Source organism: Trichoplax adhaerens, genomic scaffold (genome assembly GCF_000150275.1).
Source record: "Trichoplax adhaerens TRIADscaffold_3 genomic scaffold, whole genome shotgun sequence".
In the NCBI taxonomy this organism is placed as follows: Eukaryota; Metazoa; Placozoa; class Uniplacotomia; order Trichoplacea; family Trichoplacidae; genus Trichoplax; species Trichoplax adhaerens.
In genome coordinates this window covers 8,747,132-8,768,482 of record NW_002060945.1, presented here as the reverse complement: position 1 = coordinate 8,768,482, position 21,351 = coordinate 8,747,132, and the positions used below count along the sequence as shown (strand labels likewise).

General features: G+C 35.7%; 2 protein-coding genes across 2 annotated transcripts; one reads left to right on the top strand and one right to left on the bottom strand.

The window, feature by feature from the left end:
• Positions 1–2,593: 2,593 nt before the first annotated feature.
• Positions 2,594–8,964, bottom strand: TRIADDRAFT_55007 (uncharacterized protein; the record flags this gene model as incomplete). Its single annotated transcript, XM_002110664.1, has 16 exons — positions 2,594–2,892; positions 2,968–3,050; positions 3,206–3,259; positions 3,358–3,475; positions 3,733–3,877; positions 4,172–4,293; positions 4,367–4,436; positions 4,536–4,574; positions 4,645–4,685; positions 4,774–4,840; positions 4,953–5,009; positions 5,189–5,260; positions 5,457–5,554; positions 5,816–5,866; positions 5,928–6,060; positions 8,887–8,964. 16 exons carry the CDS (start codon positions 8,962–8,964, stop codon positions 2,594–2,596), a joined length of 1,527 nt encoding a protein of 508 aa, XP_002110700.1.
• A 3,476-nt stretch (positions 8,965–12,440) lies between these two features.
• On the top strand, positions 12,441–17,664 carry TRIADDRAFT_55006 (uncharacterized protein; the record flags this gene model as incomplete). Its single annotated transcript, XM_002111214.1, has 13 exons — positions 12,441–12,624; positions 14,093–14,133; positions 14,375–14,416; positions 14,892–14,951; positions 15,128–15,258; positions 15,348–15,394; positions 15,512–15,630; positions 15,879–15,980; positions 16,080–16,187; positions 16,775–16,852; positions 17,010–17,099; positions 17,190–17,246; positions 17,596–17,664. 13 exons carry the CDS (start codon positions 12,441–12,443, stop codon positions 17,662–17,664), a joined length of 1,128 nt encoding a protein of 375 aa, XP_002111250.1.
• Between the last annotated feature and the right edge of the window lie 3,687 nt (positions 17,665–21,351).

Below are 21,351 nucleotides of genomic sequence, written 5' to 3'. Positions count from 1 at the left end.
TTCTATTTGGCTCAAGCATACCGGTGGCAGTCAAGAGCAAGAGACATTTTCAGTCATGCACTTCTCCTCATTCACTGACCCATTATTAAAGAACACGTCCAGTAGTTTAGTAATACACCGTAATTTTACATTTACTGTCCATCACAATATTAATACGACTCCCCATCTGCTCTTCAATACTACTAAATACCAATAACTTTAACTTAGCTCAACGAAAAGCAATGATAGAAATGATTTATTGCTAGTTATTCAAATTTACCACCATTGAAAAACGTTTCATCTACTCCAGCAGTGAAAGACATTGCGTCCTCAATGAGTGGTTACCACTGAAGAAAGACACATTACTCTACGTCTAAGGTAAACTAACTTAACTAATTTTGGGCAATGACAAGCTTATAGCTGTTCTAATCTATCTAATAATATAAAGAGAATTGAATATACTTCTACCATACCTAAAATGAATCAAGAAATCTTGCAATCTTCAAGGGAAAGCAACTCCAACTGGCTGCTGCCTCCGAGACTAGTCCAACCTGGCTGTGGCACACAAGCTATACTGTAAGACATACTGTACTCATACCAATGTCCAGAGTGATACTGAGTGCTATAGCTACGTTAGCTGCCTTGCTGACACAGTCACTTTAGGACATTGCCGCGACTACTTTATGCTATAGGGTGTTCCATGTAAGTCATACAGTACTTGAATTTATATGGTAAAATGGTAAAGTCATACCGTGAAAAGAAGAGGAAGCGCGCAGCACTATCCAAAACGTCAAAACTCCATTTTCCAGCACTCCAATCGGTATGTCTGTACGTCTGTATAACCAGCGACATCTTGGATACAGATAGACTTGAGAAAGGTTCGGTTATTTTCGACAGAATCTTTAGTTGACGATAGATTGGAGGTATATGTATGGATTGTTTTTGATTAAATGTATACGGTGCTAGATGGTGTAGTATTTGGCATTGGTTAGCCGTAAAATAAGCCAGTGCTACACTTCTACAGTGCTCTAGGAACTTGGACGCACTTACGAGTACTGTATACTCGGATGCATTGATGCATTTACGCATACCCGAGTGAAGAAAGACATCTAGTAAAGCATTTCTATGAATACATAGTAATGCCAAGAATAATTCTATCTTTCTAACCTTTCAATTTAGATTATATGGATTACTTGATGCTAATAAATCAATTGACCCTTATCCCATCTACCAATAATTTCAACTTTCTTTATCACATATGGATTACTAAATATACTCGTAAGTATCGTACAGCAGTATTTTACTCTATTGATATAAACTTATGAGACAGTATACAGCAAGGAGAGAAGATAGCTAGAGATTATATATAAATCATCTAGAATATTTCTAGCAGACGTATTAATACAGTTGGCAGTTCGTAATGCATGCCATAGAGATACAATAAGCGCAAAACTGCGTCAACAATCCTCATTTTTATCCACTCCAACAACACATCACTTTGGCTGGACCAAGCAAAATCCTTATTAATAATATCATCATGCACGTATAATTACTGCACATTATATTAGAGAAATGGTATGAAAGGGATACATATCAATGCTATAATTCAAACACATCAGTGTAATAAAAATGTTGCATTAGTGCTATTTACCCTTTATACTATAATTAATTGATTATTCACGTAGAATGTACATTGTACACAAGTGTTTTATTACGCGTACATGGAGTAGAGATGTTTTATACAAGTGTATGCTGGTACTCCAATAACAACGACAAGGATACTAATGCGAAATACAGTACATTATTTCCACGCTACCAGAGGAAGCTATCTAAATTACTAAGCTGATATTTTAGCAAATAGAAGCTCAAGATACCCCCTAAAATACATAAACCGGACAATTTTGGGGAATATAAGACATCTCAATCATACACAGTAGCAAGTTGTTACCCTGTAAAAGTCGATAGAAATTTATTCTTGGCACAGTATAAAACACTGTACCCTAACCGCAAATACTCTTACTTTTAATTCAATTATCGCGTAGCTCAAACGACATGTGTACATGTTGTCTAGGCACCTATTAAAATTACATTGTTCCATACCAAAGCTATCGGCATAGTAGACAAAAGTTCTGAAATACGATCCAAGGAAAACAGTACATAGGAAGTCAAGTACATTCTATTTTCCAACTATGGGCTGATTAACCTTAAGGGTTTAAGGTAGCTACGATAAACGTTTCCAAAGAAAAGTAATATGTTACAATATGAACATCATTTAATTGAAATGGGTGCATATTCCATAACCTACGCGCACACAGGATGAGAAATTAATCAAGTTAGAGCGTCTCCTTAAATATTAGCCTGTGAAGCTGAATAGGTACATGCAAGATTAACATGCATAACCTATAAACTATATGCAAGTGCATATTTGACGCGGTTATCTAATATGTATATATCACAAATTTGATATAAAACAGCATAAATATAGTTGCCACTTGACTTTGGTAGCTAAATAAAATGATTTTCATAACCAATCCGTATAATGATGCAAGATATAACAAAGCTAGCGAATGCTCAATTACATAAATGATTAAATAAATTTTCTCTTCAAAAATTTTTAATGATTCTCTTCACTGCTTGCTGTTGTTGTTGTTGTCCCTCTCGATAGTAATACATCAATATCGATATCTTCATCATCGTCGTCAACTACGAACGGGTCGGGAGCATCCACCTGCTGTGGTTTGTCGGGAAGTAATTCCTGTCGCTCATGTTCGTCTCCTTCCGTTGCTGAAATTGGGATATCTTTCGCTCTAATATATTCTTTCGTAGAATTTTCTCTATCTCCACTATCGCTTGAATCATTACCCTTAAACCACCAATTTGTTACCTTACTTTTCGCACTTGCAAGAGCCCCTCCTAACCAGATAAGCAATATAAGATTACGTAATAAAAAATATCTTAGACTACATCATAAAACTACAAAAAACCAACCAACTGCCTTCCCAGTATTAGAGACTGCTTGATTCAATTTCTTGCTTTGCTCCTGATCCATTAATTGTACGTCTTGTAATTGGCTGTTATAATTTTAATACAGAAATCAATGTCAATAGTGTACTACATAAAAATGATAATAAAAGCAACGACTCCTCCCTAGTATGGATAGAATACAAACGTAATGTCGGGAACTTTTTATTACACTTTTACCACAATGATAAACGTTGGGACTTACTAAGATAATCTCATTTTGACATCGGATAACGTATATGAACCTTTAAACGGGTGTCTTAGCAATGGAGAAGATGAAAAGTTATATTGTTATAGGAATATAGAAACTTCAAGTGAATGTAATAAACAATCAAACGACAAAAACTGCTATCTTACCCAACAGGGACATCATCAAGCTTGGTATAACTACCGCTCTTCCATTTATGATAACTATCAGTTGCTTTCCATTGATTAACGAAAGTGTGATTGAAATCCGTTAGAATCTCAAAGTTATCTATAAAAAATAGATCAAACGATTTCAAACCATTTTATGTCAACCGAACGTTAATAGAAAATTAAGTAGATAATAATAAAAGCTTTACTTATTTCAAGTACCTGTGCGCTGTACTGTAGCCAGTAAAGAAACTAAATAATTTTTAAATTGTACTCTAATCCAATCATCGCTCCCTTCCCAAGCTAAAAACAAAACTAATTTAGTTAATAACATGTACGAACTTTTCAACACTAAATTACAATAGCATTAAAACCTACGCGAGGCATCTGATCTATTCCCTTTGGCACTAAACTTAGATGTAATATATTGCGATAAGTATTCAGTGAATCGGAGGTCTTCAGTTGTTAGCGATAACGCTCGGGTAAGAGACGGATCTCTTACTTCAATAACTCCTTTCTCTACCTACATGAAACAGATTTTTACCCGCATAAGCGTCATACAATATCGCTGATAACGACTGACAGGCAAGGCTACGTACGTATACAACAGCATGTGCAAAGCTATGCCGTAAAAACAAGATGTTAGTTGCTCCTGCAATGAAACTGTGCACTGCCCTTTTGTCTCTCAATAGGTCCATTTGTTGTAGTGATACGTAAGGTTGGAAAACTACACCCTATATCCGAGTTGTTACATAAACGTTTGACATATAAATGGATTGACTACAGACAATTGCTAAAGATCATAAATTATTTCTACCTGATGGAAAATTTCTAGAGGTAGCCCATATTCATCAGCCGAAAGTTCGCCATCATGCCACTTACAGCTAATTTTTGCCATTTGACAAGTTAGTAATCGGGGAATTAATAATTCCGTAACACCTGAAAGTGTATTATTACGGTTAATTACGTCATATATGCAGATGAATGATAGGTAAAGATATTATCTCCGTACCTGGGATTAAAGACAAAGCTGACAACATCGTACGACACGTTGTTCTTACGGGTGAGCCGTAAAATAAGACCTAGGTGGTAATTCACAAAACCTACAATTAACTATTTTATTTTACGTGAAAATTCTACTTTGCATCATAGGTATGAATCACGAAAATTCAAGTATTTACCTTTTTTTCCAGTAGCAATAACTTAAATAACGAAACGAGCTGTAATTTATCAAAAAATAATTTTAGCCTTATTGTGTTCACCATAAACAGATAACAATTCAATCCTTACTTTTCCCTTAAAGCGTTTGAACGTATCTCTAACCGACAACCCTATGTTAAATTTAAAATTATATATCAGATAACATTGCAATAAATATGGAATGCTTCCGTCCTTATTCAATAATATCAGAACATTAACCTGCATTAATATAAGTTTTATCAAGCATTTTCCAAGAAATCGTTTGAGTTAAACTTTTAAAGGCGTCCTAATCATAAGCGGTCAAAACATTATTGAATAGCCGTCAAAGTCACTAAACTAACGGGATTAATATAATTACAAGTATAAATCAACGATACTGCAATATCGCTTTTCTGTACCTCTAAGATCGAAGTCTTGGTAAAGTCTTTCTCCTCAAAGTATGTTCGTATAATTACCTCCAATTTTGATAGAATAAGCATGTACAGAGGCTGCATAAAAAGCCAACATGAAACTATTACAATCACTGATGCACAAAGATAAATTTTATTTACAATACAGCTAATGTAATGCAATGAATCAATTTTGTAAGATAGAATATAGACTAATTTCACTTTTAGGAAACGATTATCCATACCACTTTTGATAAAATGCAGACGCTCTTTTTAACCTCTGTTCGAGTCATAGACTCGTCCTTATTAATTAGGTCCTAAGTTTTCCAATATCATAACGTTAAGTTTGCATCAACAATTTTTAGCAAATTGTTATCATAATGATCCTAGCAACGATTGCTATTTCTAACATGCATGTTCTTGTATTAGCACATTTTACAACAAGTTCATCGATGTATATCTATATGAGCAAATCTTTAACCATAAAATTCTAATTTAACAATGTTTTCATACCTTTGTTTCTATACTCCTATAATGAGATACTCCATACAGTGTTCCAGTAGTAGGAATTCCTTTATCATCAATGTCAGGTACGTGGAAAAATGTTGCATCTAAAAACAATTTCAGGGCAGTCTTTATGAAGCGAGTAGTAGTACAGTACCATACGTATTATGACGTGTACTATATGCTATTGCATCGCTTTACTTTCCAGTATAAAGAATGATGATTGTGATAAGGGTGAATTAAAGCTGCAATTATTACCGTTATTATTGTTATTTACAGAATAGAGTTAGAAAAGTGAATTTTTCTAGTTATAATAATATGATTAATAGCTAGTAATGACAAGTACGTGCAGACCTGTTAACTTTTACCTTTCAAACGATAAGCGAACATGTTAACGTGTACAAGAAGAACGAATATTACTACAGTAACGTAAGATAAGCGGTTACTTTATATACTGTAGTGAATAACCCGATTTAATACCTTCTTTGACAGTATGAGCACCATCAGGAATACATAGATTAGGCAAATCTTGCCAAGGATCGGGCATCGGAATACCAGTACTTTCATTCTTTTTCAAAGTATCAACAATTAAGGGAGGATACACAAACTCTACCTAATAACGATAAAGAATGAAACAACGATCTCATTAATATAAATTTTATATATGATTATTAATGCCAGTATAAAAGTTGTTTAACTTCAATCCTTTCGATAAATGTCAACATAGGTTTGTCACTAAATAAATTTTAAAACATTGGTTGTCGTATTTTTGCAATATCTATTAAATAAAACATCTTTTACAAGATGGCATTCTATCGTTATACAATATATATAGAGTAGCAGTTTAACGAAGGATATACAAGCTAGTCATCCTTCAACAAAATCCAATATACTGTATGATCATTCTCCAATCTATGAATATACGTATAATAATATGTGATTGAGCTATGAATTTCATTTCTTTCCAACGAATAGATCTCATTATAGATTACAAATAGTCCCGAAATAAACTACTTATGAATCACAATTATAAACAGAGTTTATCCATTTTCTACAAGTATTCAGTATATCCGTTGGATATGATCATTTGAAATAGTAAAACATTGAATAACTTATTTAATCAAAGTATAGTTGAAGGCAGAAGGTAGCTCGTAGATCGATGCACAGTTTTGTATCATTTTATGATTTATACAGTTAGATTAAGCGAAACATTTTATCAAACAGCACGAGATCCTTCTGTATGCATTCATGAATGGTACTGTAGATGAGTGAGTTTATAAGAAGGAAAACTTATATGCTGTATCACTACATGGCGTCATACGCACTGGGACCAGCTAAGGGGTAATTAGATTCACTAACGTAGGTAAAAGTTCTCGTATAATGTAACCGATGATATTTTGCTTTACACTATCAGATATTTTAAAATGTAATCCTAGTATTTCCACTACTATTTGTAGCAGATTCGATCTGAATTGCAATGAATGAGTCTTAGAAATGGCATAATATCCTAGAAGTTATAGTAATTTTAAAACCATGTTGGATTGAAACATATGCCACATTTCATCATGTTTGCATACTTTATGGGGAGTGGTATACTGTACAGTAGTGTACTATGGCTTCTTTTAGTGCAATTTAGGTTAATACATTACACTGTACAGCATAATCTTTGAAGGGAAGATGTAGATAGTGAGTAATGGGCGATATATACTTCAATCTAAAATGCATAGTACAAAATGATACTATGGAAGGCAGAATTGATAAAGTTATTCAGTACTCCAATGGTACCGTTACAACAAAAATACTTAGCTGGCTATCCATTATAACAAGGTTTAAAAGCAAATCGATAAAGAAGTGCCTCTTGTCAATTTGTATCGATAAAACTAGTACATTGTGTAAGGAAGCATATAATTTCCTTTCAGTAATGGAAGACTGCAACCAACTTCATAGTATTGTTGGTATATGATATAAACCACAACTCCTATCTAGAGCAATTTAAATAGTAATCCAGTTACATAATATAAGTAAAATAATGGATGTGAACAAATTGCTCGTGTACCGGATACACTATATTATATGAAGTTTATTGTATGACTTGTAGACGTTTGTATGGGTGATCTGATGTAGATAGAGGCTTCAAAAGCAAATGCTAATGCTGTGGTAGGTGTATTTACGTTCGGATAGTTAAGTTAATGTGGATGTAAAGTAATATCATTGAATAAGAGACTTTTATAATCATCCTTTTATGATAAAATGATATTATCCATAGATTTAAGTGAAAAGCTGCCCAAGTATACGACCTAACTTATCCAAGCAATGTCAATCATGATTGACTGTATGATTTTGGATTGAATGAGCAAAGTGATCTCTTGTAGCATAGCATAAAATAAGCCAGGCCGTCGATTGATTGGATTCATTAGCAGCAGTACTACCATTCTGATTGTACCGTCAATTGTGGCACCCTTCCATTGGAAAGAATGCAATCGAATTTTTAATTTAAAGCATCTACTTTTGTTAGTGATAAAGTAGAGTAGTAATAGAATGCTCAAGTTAATCCATTCCTATCTACAATATCTTGAAGGCGTCACGTTGGCAAAATGGACAGTATCGGTCGTCCATTGGTAAGATTTCAAGGGTTCAATAGAAGTAGAGTAAAGGTACTAACATGATCGAGTACAGTACATGAGTAAGATCGCATGCAAATGTCTTGATTGATAGTTGTATCTCGATAGCTATTAAGCCCGACGGGCATTTTCATCATTACCATGTGTAAGTGATTGCACTGACAGTCCAAAGCCAACATTTAGGAAAAACTTTTTCTCCAGTTGACTAGAATGGTGTAGAATAGAGCTTATCCAATGTACTGTACAGCTATAGGATATTATTATAGGAAAATGAACGATATGCCACTATATTATTATTGATTGGTTATCCATACGGGTGGGTATTCAACTACCGATGTTAAGTTAGCGTATTCAGCAGAATGATTGAGCATATGATGGATTAATATGCAACTTTTGCAGTCTTGCCTATTGTACTGTCATTTCTTGGAATGATCCCGATGATCCCATTCGCTATGGTGGATGCACAGTGGAACCATAAGCACCCTACCATGGAAGCGATTGTATTTGATGGGAGTTCGTCGTCAGTGAATGCAAGACAACTATCCTTGCTGTCATGTCGCTGGCGGTCTACGATGCCAATCGCTATTGGCATCGTAGAGTTGTAAAATATGGGAGTAACCTATCCTATCCTATCCTACCGAATGAGAATCCTAACCCCAACTACATGAGGATCATTCAACTCTGTCTCCATTGGTCAACAAGGCTTTCAAAGATCGTCAACCAAGAATGCATTGAACCTTTCCAGTACAGTACAGTATGGTCAATGACCCACTGATGCTACCTTTGACCGAAAAAGAAATGGCTTCCATTCTACCTACCTCAGCTCCATATTGGTGATGAAATCCAACGACCATAATGTGTACGATACATGATTGATTATCACTTTGGGAAGCCATAAGTGTAAATTTCCTTCCAAAGGGATCAAAAATTAATCTTGACGTTGTTGCCAGTCGACTCCAGCCGTTGGCTCCAGAGTAATGCTGTCCAATGCCAACTTCTGACTGCGGTACAGTATGACAGCAGTTGCTGGAGATTGCTAGTCACAAAGGTTTTGAACCGCACCGGACCCAACTCAGGTCTAAATGCTACAACACTACACTGAGTCGAAGTGAACTGGATTTGTCATTAGTCCCTACAGTCACCTGTCCAGTGTCCATCCGTCCAATGCCAACTTCTGACTGCGGTAACAGTATGACAGCAGTTGCTGGAGATTGCTAGTCACAAAGGTTTTGATCCGGACCCAACTCAGGTCTAATCGCTACAACACTACACTGAGTTGAAGTGAACTGGATTTGTCATTAGTCCCTACAGTCACCTGTCCAGTGTCCATCTGTCCAATGCCAACTTTTGACTGCGGTACAGTATGACAGCAGTTGCTGGAGATTGCTAGTCACAAAGGTTTTGAACCGAACCCAACTCAGGTCTAATTGCTACAGCACTACACGTCTACACTGAGTCGAAGTGAACTGGATTTGTCATTAGTCCCTACAGTCACCTGTCCAGTGTCCATCCGTCCAATGCCAACTTCTGACTGCGGTAACAGTATGACAGCAGTTGCTGGAGATTGCTAGTCACAAAGGTTTTGAACCGGACCCAACTCAGGTCTAATCGCTACAGCACTACACTGAGTCGAAGTGAACTGGATTTGTCATTAGTCCCTACAGTCACCTGTTCAATGTCTATCTGTCCGATGCCAACTTCTGACTGCGGTACAGTATGACAGTGGTTGCTGTAGATTGCTAGTCATAAAGGTTTCGAACCGGACCCAACTCAGGTCGAATTGCTACAACACTACACTGAGTCGAAGTGAACTGGATTTGTCACCGGTCCCTACAGTCACCAGTCCAGTGTCCATCTGTCCAATGCCAACTTCTGACTGCGGTACAGTACAGTATGATAGTGGTTGCTGTAGATTGCTAGTCAGAAAGGTTTTGAACCGCACCGGACCCAACTCAGGTCTAAATGCTACAACACTACACTGAGTCGAAGTGAGCTGCATTTGTCACTAGTCCCTACAGTCACCTGCCCAATGTCCATCTGTCCGATGCCAACTTCTGACTGCGGTACAGTATGATAGTGGTTGCTGTAGATTGCTAGTCACAAAGGTTTTGAACCGAACCGAACCAAACTCAGGTCTAATCGCTACAGCACTACACGTCTACACTGAGTCGAAGTGAACTGGATTTTGTCACTGGTCCCTCAGTCACCTGTCCAGTGTCCATTTGTCCAATGCCAACTTTTCTTTTAACTGCGGTACAGTATGACAGTGGTTGCTGTAGATTGCTAGTCACAAAGGTTTTGAACCGCACCGGACCCAACTCAGGTCTAATCGCTACAGCACTACACTGAGTCGAAGTGAACTGGATTTTGTCACCGGTCCCTACAGTCACCAGTCCAATGTCCATCTGTCCAATGCCAACTTCTGACTGCGGTACAGTATGACAGTGGTTGCTGTAGATCGCTAGTCACAAAGGTTTTGAATCGAACCCAACTCAGGTCGAATTGCTACAACACTACACTGAGTTGAAGTGAACTGGATTTGTCATTAGTCCCTACAGTCACCTGTCCAGTGTCCATCTGTCCAGTGCCAACTTCTGACTGCGGTACAGTATGACAGCAGTTGCTATAGATTGCTAGTCTAGATCATAAAGATTTTGAACCGAACCGAACTTAGGTCTAATTGCTACAAGACTACACTGGGTCGAAGCGAACTGTATCTTGTCCCGAGTCCCTACAGTCACCTACTGACTACTGTACTGTATGCGCGTCACTCGAAGGTCCCTTTCCTTCCTTTGTACCAGAAGAAGTACCGCTTGGACAGACGGAACGACACCGAGCGATTGTGTGCAGTACGGTACTTCAGACAGCAGTGGGCTGTACTGTAGTTTGTACTACTGTATTTGTACTCCAGTATTGTACAGTACACTACTAGAAGAAGACTTGGACTGGGGGCTGATCACTCTTGGATGGACAGACATTACCGTCAAAATAGTGTGTCAAACTCTTGGTTATGACATTGCTTTTAGTATGCTATACTGTAACTGTATATAGCTTGACATAGAGATGGTCAACTTTGAATGGACTGATTTTTTCGAAATGAAGTAGTACGTATGACGCTAAATCTTATTCTCTGTTACTCAATTCCGCTCGGAGATAGTTCTATAAGACGGTTCATGCTATTAAAATGAGTACCAGTGATTTGGAAAACAGACGCGGAAGATCCATACCACAGTAGGTAGTTATTTTTCCAGATTGATAGGCTCCTTTGCTCAGAAAAGTCCGTCTGTCTGAGCGGCTGAGTCGTCTTTTTGCCTCGTCCATGATGTCCAGTCCAGTGTACTGTACATCATGTTCATACTGTCTGACCGGTATTACTGAAACCGCTGTACAGGACACTACTGTGCTGTATTCAAATACTTATTTTTCCAGATTGATAGGCTTCTTTGCAAAGAAAAGTCCGTCTGTCTGAGCGGCCGAGTCGTCTTTTTGCCTCGTCCATGATGTCCAGTCCAGTGTACTGTACATCATGTTCATACTGTCTGACCGGTATTACTGAAACCGCTGTACAATGATTGTACTGTACACTATACTGTACTGTACACTATACAGTACAGTATGCAAAGGAAAGTCCGCCTGTCCGAGCGAGTGAGTCGCCTTTTTGCCTAGTCCAAGATTGTACTGTACAACTGTATACAGTATAGTACTGTCTGACCGGCATTACTGAAACCGCTGTACAGGACAGTACTGTACTGTATTCCAATACTCATTTTTCCAGATTGATAGGCTCCTTCGCTCAGAAAAATCCGCCTGTCCGACCGGGCGAGTCGTCTTTTTGCCTAGTCCATGATGTCCTGTCCAGTCTACATCATGTTCATACTGTCTGACCGGTATTACTGAAACCGCTGTACAGGACAGTACTGTACTCTACTCAAAATCTCAAATACTCATTTTTCCAGATTGATAGGCTCCATTGCAAAGAAAAGTCCGTCTGTCTGAGCGAGTGAGTCGTCTTTTTGTCTCGTCCAGTGTACTGTACATCATGTTCATACTGTCTGACCGGTATTACTGAAACCGCTGTACAGGATAGTACTGTACTCTATTGCAAAAAGACTACCATGAACTTTGTTCCAAGCTCTCGATGGCGTCCGTCAGTGCCAACGAGGTCAATCACACTCACGCGTCAGTGCGTCGATCCGTGTAGTGTTATATACAGTACAACAAGAAAGCGACAGTCTGCCAAATCCGCTGCCAAGCATGACAGCACAGTCAATGGAGCGTACTGGACGGAACGAATGCGTAGGTATACCATGGGTGATTGGACTGCAGTCTCAGTGGCATCGTTGCTTTGGCATGCTGCAACGTTGATGCAATCATGGCTGTCCCTCGATCCTTGTTCATTTTGATATCCTTCTTGCTGTTGATTAATTTGTCTTCGATCATCGCCCAAGGTGACAGTGGTGCTCCTACTCCCAGTGATGATGATGAGGAATTTTCAGAATTTATTCATGACGAGGATGAATTTCCAGAACGTGAAGAAACTGCTACAACGGAGGAAGGTAAAACCATACTGATTGATTGACCATGTGTAGCAACGTGCAGATTATCAACGGCGCTATTGCTATCGCCATGTTCAGCTTGATTTTCAATGCAGAGCCAATCATTGCTGCCGTTTCATGCCCAATAGAAATTCCTCTACAATTTCATTCTACTCTCTTCGTATACTGTAGTCAATGAGTTATTCGTTTGTGCAACAGAATGGCGTTCGCATCGTCTAGACAAAGTGCTAAATGCGATGCAGCCAGCATACATGGACAATCAAAATACAACATTGCAGTCGTTTGGGCATGATCCAATAGCGACGTAGGCACCCAATGACATGATTGAAATTGATGGTAAACCCTCAATATTGCAGCCATTGCTGCTTTTACAATGGGTTAACGAATGGTAATGATCACTCCATTCCAACTGTTCTAGCGTATTGTACAAGACAAACAAACGATGCCCTACATTGCAGCTAGACATAGCACAAAAGAAAAAAAATCTTCAATGTTTCAGACCCCTCTGTTGCTACAACCTCCAGTAAAAACATGTCCATCGTCATCATGGTAACCATAATCATTTCTACATACCAGTATAATACGTTTGTGCAACCAGTATGCGGATCGATCCACCTTAGGAATCCAATATCAACTCAGAATTGAAAAAAGTGTACGCACTGACTGCCACTGAGTACACATTCAAGGCCAACTTGAAGTTTACAACGAGGCAATTTTACTTGCAAATAAAAATAAAAATTTAAACCTAATGATTATACCGTAGTCGCGGTTGTACTCTACTAGACAAGTGGACATGACTTGCATCTTTCGACGTAGTATAGACTGATTATAATGATATACGATCCAAAATTGAAATTCTCAACCAACGCATTGGGGTGCTACAGTATACGCTTACATAGCATGAATGGATTGTCTATTACAATTAGGACACCTTTCCATAAGCCATCTTCATCGACACCGTTTTTTACATGGTGATAACTGGTGATAACCTACGCGTAGAAAATGCTTTCAAAATAATCTTGTCAATACTCGATACTATACAGAAAGGCGTTGTATACGCTAACAATATAAATGAATATCTCGCTAAATAGCTGCATTCTTCTTCCTACAAAAAAACATCACTTTAATGCCACATTATCATAAACTTACGTAATGACAGACTAAGCTTTATCAATGAAAACGTATCATAAACTAGTCAACAACATGGCGCTGTTGCGTCATGAAACGATAATAAGAATGGGATCAAACGTTTAGTGAGCGGATGCTACGACCTTACATTCTTGGATATGTCATCACTCTGAAATAATCCAGAATACCAGTCAGTCGTATTATGAGGCGATAATACGCTGTCCATGACAGTTTTCTGCCATTCTAATATCCTCAATACTGCTCAATGGGTATTTCAAAATGTTAGCTACGACACTGTAATTATAAATGTTTTTATTTCTTACCATCTTCCTACATATAGACACTAGCAGCGACTTCGAAGATACTGATACTACCATAGAGGTAACGTTCTTTATACTTAAGCGTACTTTTGTATTTGCCTACCTTTCTACCGTTATACTATTTTGATGTAATGTAGTTGCTAGTTCAATAAACATCATTCGTCTACTTAATACAATTTTAGAGGTAGCATTAATCTATTTACGTGAAGTGCTCTCTTTAACCTTATTATCATTGCCATTGTCGTATATTAATTGAATCACAAAGGTTTTTATTACAGTAATCAAAATTTGCATGTTATTAGAGTGACGATGAAGAATTCTTAAAAGACGAAGAGGAATTCGAGGTAAATCTTTTAAATTCCGTATTTGATATTGTAGTAGAGTAAATGATAACGTCAATTTACTCGTACCTATATATGCAAGATCTCGTCATAGGCATCTCCCTATAAATATCATTAAGGACGTTTAGAGTATTGAATAGAAACTCACTTTACGTTTATGGTAATTGTAGTCGTCAAAGAGCTAAAAGGCTATTCAGAAAATAAGTGATTACTATTATGACACAATAATCAATACGAGTATAACAGTAGAGATACCATAGTTAGCATCATTTTACTATCAGGCAAAAAATTATTATCTACTTCACTATTCGATTTTAATGAATTGTCCACGTTGTTATCAGTAGACATATAAGAACCTGTAGTGTTAAAAATATTTTACTATTTCTATGTACAAATGTTGAATTTAGATCCCTTAATAAAATATAAAATTAAAAGGCCCTCCCGAATAATAATTTTTAATTTCATCTATGGTATTTAGGGTATTGGCGAGAAACCAACTAGATCAAAATCGCAGCAGCCTCAATTACAATATGCCGAGGTTCGCTTAAAATACAAATCTTTTTAACAAATAAGAGTATCCTTAACCATGAAATACTAAGACTGTTTGGTGTACAGTTCACTCTTTATTTGTTCTATAACGTTTGATTATACTCATTTGATGTTGATATTCTTTATGCTTACTTACATCGCACACCTTGATCTCTCAATTGGCAGGTACCTGTACATTTAGCGAGTAAAGGATGGGAAGCCTTTTCCAGTGAAATAATGATTATTTGTGGACTGGTGGTGTATGCAATTAATTTCTTTGCTGGAAGATCAACCAACTCCCGACTAGCATATGCATGGTAACATTGAAATCATTAGATCTAATCTTCACCATTGACTTACAGTCGTAAGTACGTAGATAATTACCGAATATGACATGTGATTTCAGGTACGAATCAGCGAGACAATTGCTGGAATCCAACTTTGCTGTTGTAGGTACGCTAAAACCAGCAAAATAAACCATGTCGCTACGCTTTTACTGGAATCATTTCCAATACCAAGCAACGGAATGTGACTAAAGTATTAATATACCGTAATGCTATGAAATTTTAGGAGATGACGGTACCGGAAAGGAAGTTCAACATGGTGTCCTTATAAAAGATAGTGAAAGTATTTATAGCTTGTGGTGTACTGGAAAACTGGGATGTAAAGGGATGCTGGTACAGATAAAAGTAAGCACTAAACCGTAACGATACCTCCGTGGACTCGACAATAATACTTTCACTTTTATTTCCGTTATAGCTAAAGAAACGACACGATTTAATTGGTGTCATGTCTTCTATTCTCAAACCGAAGACAGACCGAATTGTAAATTACCTTAAATAAATCAATCTGCAATACGCTAGATCATTTTTAACTTATTATTGATCATAAAATGTATTGTTGATATACGTATTGGATACTTGTCTACTTTCTTTAGGTTATAACAGTAGAAATGTTGGAAGAGGATATGGATTCATTCGTGTTTGCTGTTGTTCCTAAAAAAAATGTTGCAAAATTACAGAAGGACCTACAAGATCTAGTAATATTATTATGCACAACTCACATTATAAATATAATTAATGTATTCTAGATATACTTTACGCAAACAGTAAAAAATATTCAAATTTATTTGGTTTAGAGTTTCTTCTGCCCGGATAAACGTTCAGGAGAAAAGTATGGATTATCAAATTCTTATGCTATCTTATCAGAATTCCCTGAAATTGCTGAAACGATGCTAACCCAGCAGGTACGATACCATACTGCAAACTGTATCGAGTTTATTTTACATACTCAGAATTAAAGTCAAATTCAAGCATTTGTTAAACGTTTCCTGTTGGTTATAAGGTGGTCAAGACGATCAATAGTTTCAGCGAAATATTCGAATCCCTACACTTCTCCGATCAGTATGTCGAACCAAAGGATCCCAAGTTAGTACATAATGTTCATCACCTACTTAGTTAATCTCTAACGTTTACTAAGTCGGTTATCACAATCTTTAGTGAAGAAAAAGATGATAAAAGTGTGGTTCAAATCTCCAAGAAAGTGTTAATGTTTACTTTAATACGTAAGCTGAAAATTATTTTTAATCCTATGGATTGTTTTCTTGGAATTTTATTTTAATATAATATTCGATCCTGTACAGCTCAAAAAAAGGGTACCAGCACAGTACGGATAATGTCCTCCCTCGAACCCGTACTGAAAATGATTTTGTTCTATATTGACCGCGTCAGAAAGTGTAAATTAGGAAAAGATGTAAGATTACTTTGAACTCTTCAAAAGTTGATGTTTTGCCTCATGTGACACTTTTATCATAATTGTCATGATTGAATTTAGGCCAAGCAAAAAGCTCAAGTGCGACGTGCTAAATTACAAGAAACCTACTTGAAGCAATCTCATGCACAAAGACAAGAGGTACCACTAGCAAATATAACTTCCTTTCATTACCTTTTACCGCGTTAAGTAAACCTTGTCTTGTGCTTAACAATTTGTTACGAATCGTGTAATTACTACTTGTAAGGGGGTATTGATATATCAGCCAAACTAAACAACTTTAATACCGTTAATATAGGCCGCGCAACAGCGTCGTGAAGAAAAAGCGAAAGCGGACAAGGAAAAGTTATTAGCCGAGGAAGATCCAGACAAAGTTCGAAAATTACAGGTAATTATATTTTAAAGCATAACATGCACTGTTGAACATAATTACCTTTATGGCATTAACGACATCTGATTCTTGCGCTGAAAACTTTAGGAAAAAGAATATAAAAAGCAGTTAAAGAAGAAGAATCCAAAAATGAAACAGATGGTCGTACGTGGTTTTTAATAACGTGGTTTTCAATGTCTTAAAATTTGAACTAATATTTTTATGCAACCACGAAATAACAATGCATCTTGGTTCCAAAATTGAAGTTTTAATGTGAAATTTATATAGGGATTTTAATGTATTCATTTATCAAGTTTGCCACTTCTTATGTATTTGTAGACATTGTATCGAGGAATGTACTGTACACAAAATTGCGCTTTAACGACCAACGAAACTCTGTAATCTTTTGTCCACAATTGGACATCGACTTTCGTATAAAACGGTGCTCCTATTCTAATTTAAATCCATTTTCACGCCTTGATTTGATCGTATAGTTTTTGATAAAAATTTCAAGAGGCATCTTGCTGATACTTCTTATGCCGGTGTTATCCTAGCTTTCGTCATAGATCATATTCTAAATTAATCTCTCATTTACTGAACATCTTCTTCTAAGCAATAAGCAAATAAATTTCCTGCCAGTATATCCGTTAAAATTACAAAATTTAGTGTTTTTTAGCATAACCAGGTTATTTGATAAGAACGTTATATCTACACAATTCTTTTTATAATGCAACTGACAACACTGTAAATTTGTAAGTTACATTGTAAATAAGAGAATAACGAAATAAGCCTACACTAAAAAATTATAATTTAAAATAAGTTTCAGGGTAATTTGCATTCCGTTAATGTTTCGAATGAGTCGTGGGCTAGCCGAGCGATTTTATTTAACTATCCCAACATTGCCTTGTAATGTATTAAGTTTGAGTGAGCGGCAATGAAGGATGGAAAGAATTTCTGCCGAGTAAATGTATGTGCGCTACTCTAAACGACCATTTTATACCCATATTCGTTCATAAATCAAGAAATGAAATCCAGTGTAATAAAAAACGGTAAGTGAAAATTAGTCTTAAAATTTAGTTGATGAAAAGTTTCTTAAATCTACAGTCAAAAAGTTTACGTAGGGATATAAACAATAAATTACTTTACTCTCATATTAATCATAAATATAAGGTAAAATAAACGAATTATTACTTTTCTTTTAATACAATACAAGTATACAAGTAACCTAATATTAATTATTAGAGCTATGACTAGGTTAGACGTAAAGTTTTGCATTAAATTTCAAGAAAAAAATTCATATCGTAATCTGATCAGTTAATGAGTATCATTCAAACAGTAAAACTGTCTTGCAACATGTGCAATTCTCGCAAGAAATCTCCCTTTTATCAAGGATAAACAAACTATAAAAAATATCCGTCAATACGTGCACAGTGCAGTATATTAAAAGGCATATCTAAGCTGGTAGAATTCATGCTTTTCACCCTATTGCATAATATTCTACAACTGTCATAGACTGTTTTTAATGAAATATCGCACCAATGTGGAGATAAAAATATAATATTTGTATTAGCAGGAGTCCACAATAAATAAACGGATAACGAGACCTACATAAAGTGCGATGCTTTATTAGAACTTACACAGATGCGGTCAGCTATAAATATAATATCATGATATCCTAGAATTCTTTAATATCTTATTGCGATATACAGATACGGGTATATCGTATATATTCAATAACTGCCTCAGAAGATTTTACAAGGGTATGAAAGCACGAACATCTACTAATTCTATATCTCATACTTTAGAAATTACTCGGCTGTTTATATAGTACTACAGTACAGGATTTTGTAGTATAATTATACCAATTATTTATAAGCATAAAGATAAAATGTACAGTATATAATTTCGATGAAGAAGCCCAAATATCATACACTTATAAGACTATCACGTTGCACCTAGCACCGAATAATAGTATAATATCGATGGGATTGAAACTGGAGATATATCGCACTTGATAAGGAGAACATGGCGATAAAGTACTTTCGTAGTATATCTACATGGTACCATGCCGATATATACGTGTTAACATACGCATAAATAACAATAACCATCTGGAAGGCATATTAAGTATTCTATGCATAAAACTGACTTAAATACGATTTGCCAGTTATTATTGTACATTACTTTCGAAGTTATCAACTATTATATCTAAGACTTTACCGTTACATTATGAAAATTGTAATACAAATCTTTCAAAGGGCCGAACTTCTAATATACGGACAGAAATTACGATAATTGAGAAATTATATGTAATTATGACTAATTTCATTATATCAGTAGCAATGTAATCCTTGATACCTAGGTATAACCCCTTTCCTTTTTTGGATACTCATTCTGGATAATGGAGACTATAGTAGAGTATCTGAAAGAATACTGTAATGTATCAAGAATTTTAATTTCTTGTTAACTTCATTTTCTTACAATAAACTAGTCCGTTTCTAAGAACCACCTACATCTAACTCTACAGTAACAATACAATCTCACAATCTAACCTATGAAGATTGTCTTCTTCATCGTTCCAAATAATCCGTTATAGATGATCAAGCTCTAGCTCCTAACAAAGGCATATATCTTATAATGGACAACAAGAAATGGACTTAGTTTAGAAATGCTCTTGATCTTCACTTTCATGCCTATCTCTTTTATCAATGTATTCATAACACTAATTAATGAATAATGTGATGGCTAGTTACGAACATTAGCATCATTAACTACCTTATCATTCCTATTTAAAGAAATATTAAAAAATAGGGCAAAAGAATTATTAATCGATAGATTAATTCTCTCTCTTAATCCAAGCATTAAGGCCCATCTAAAGGAATATCTTGAATCAAGTACTATGGCATTGATATCATTTTCTATAGCTTTCAATCAATCACTATTAAAAATAGCAACTTTTAATCGCATTTTTTTATTAATGTAATTCATAATGAATTAATAGACAAGGTTACGGTACGCTAGTCATACTTTTTTACCCTCAGTTACTTTTGAAAAGACTGGCCATGCGATATTATGATATCTTTTGTTTATGTAAATATTCAAGTTTTCTATTTTGTGTGTAAACGATATACAATCAATAGATGTTATGCGAACGTATACAATGCAAAAGTTTACTAGCCCAACTTAAGTCTCCATCATATCTACCTTAAATTTGTATCGTATCGTTTCTAAAAATCATGCATACCACCAGCCAGTAAAAGATCTTTCTGGTACATTACTTGGCGGACTAAGGGCCGACATATTATTCTAATTTTTACGTCATTCAGTTATAAATCACTATCGGTACGCGATTGATCGAAGCGTTATCGACAACTTATGTAAATATTGTTTACACTTAATTAAATTTTAATCAAAGTTTTCATAAGGTTTAATAGCGTAGCGTCTTAATCTTAATGATTATGTACTCGTAAATGGGTGTATCTGCGTCCTATCGGTAAATCATGCCATTTTTAAAGTAATACCGTAACTAGAAAATTCTATAAGTACAAATAAGGCAAAGATTTCCCATTTCTTTGATAAATACTGTAAATTGTTTCACAATCGATGTTTCGGCACATCAGAGTGCAATGGAAGCCAAATGATTGGACCATACTAACACGGAATAGACAAGCGATGTAATTAAAAAAGATGGATCGCAAACATTTACAAGAACTTATAAATCAAATTTAATGGCGGTTAAGTTAATACTGCTAGTGGCTAATCGATTAAAACCAGTTAAAAATTCTAGCGTAACGGGAAATATTATAAAATTATCCTATTTTAAATAATAAAATGTTTTTTATTATTTATACAAAATTGAATAATTTGGTGGAGGACAGATTGCTGCTAGAAAGTACGGTAACTAATGCCAGTGGGCTATCGATTTGCTCATCACGTAACGCAAACTTTAAATTTAGATTTTAACCTACACCTATTGAAAAGCTGTATTGATTTAATTCTAATAATATCACTGATAACTACTAGTATAGAATTAAGGAATTTCTAGAATGACCTTTTATTTACCGGCCAATGCAATCTGCCTGCCACATGTAATTTCTGCTATTTTTAGCTCAATGATTCTACTAGATCATTACTTGTTATATAGAAGTATTGAAATTTAAAATCCAACAGTTAACAGATTGAAGGAAATTATACGCATATGCGTAACTTTTATTGATTGATTTAGTTCTAACAATTACGAAAATAATCCCGCTGATAATATCTCACATAT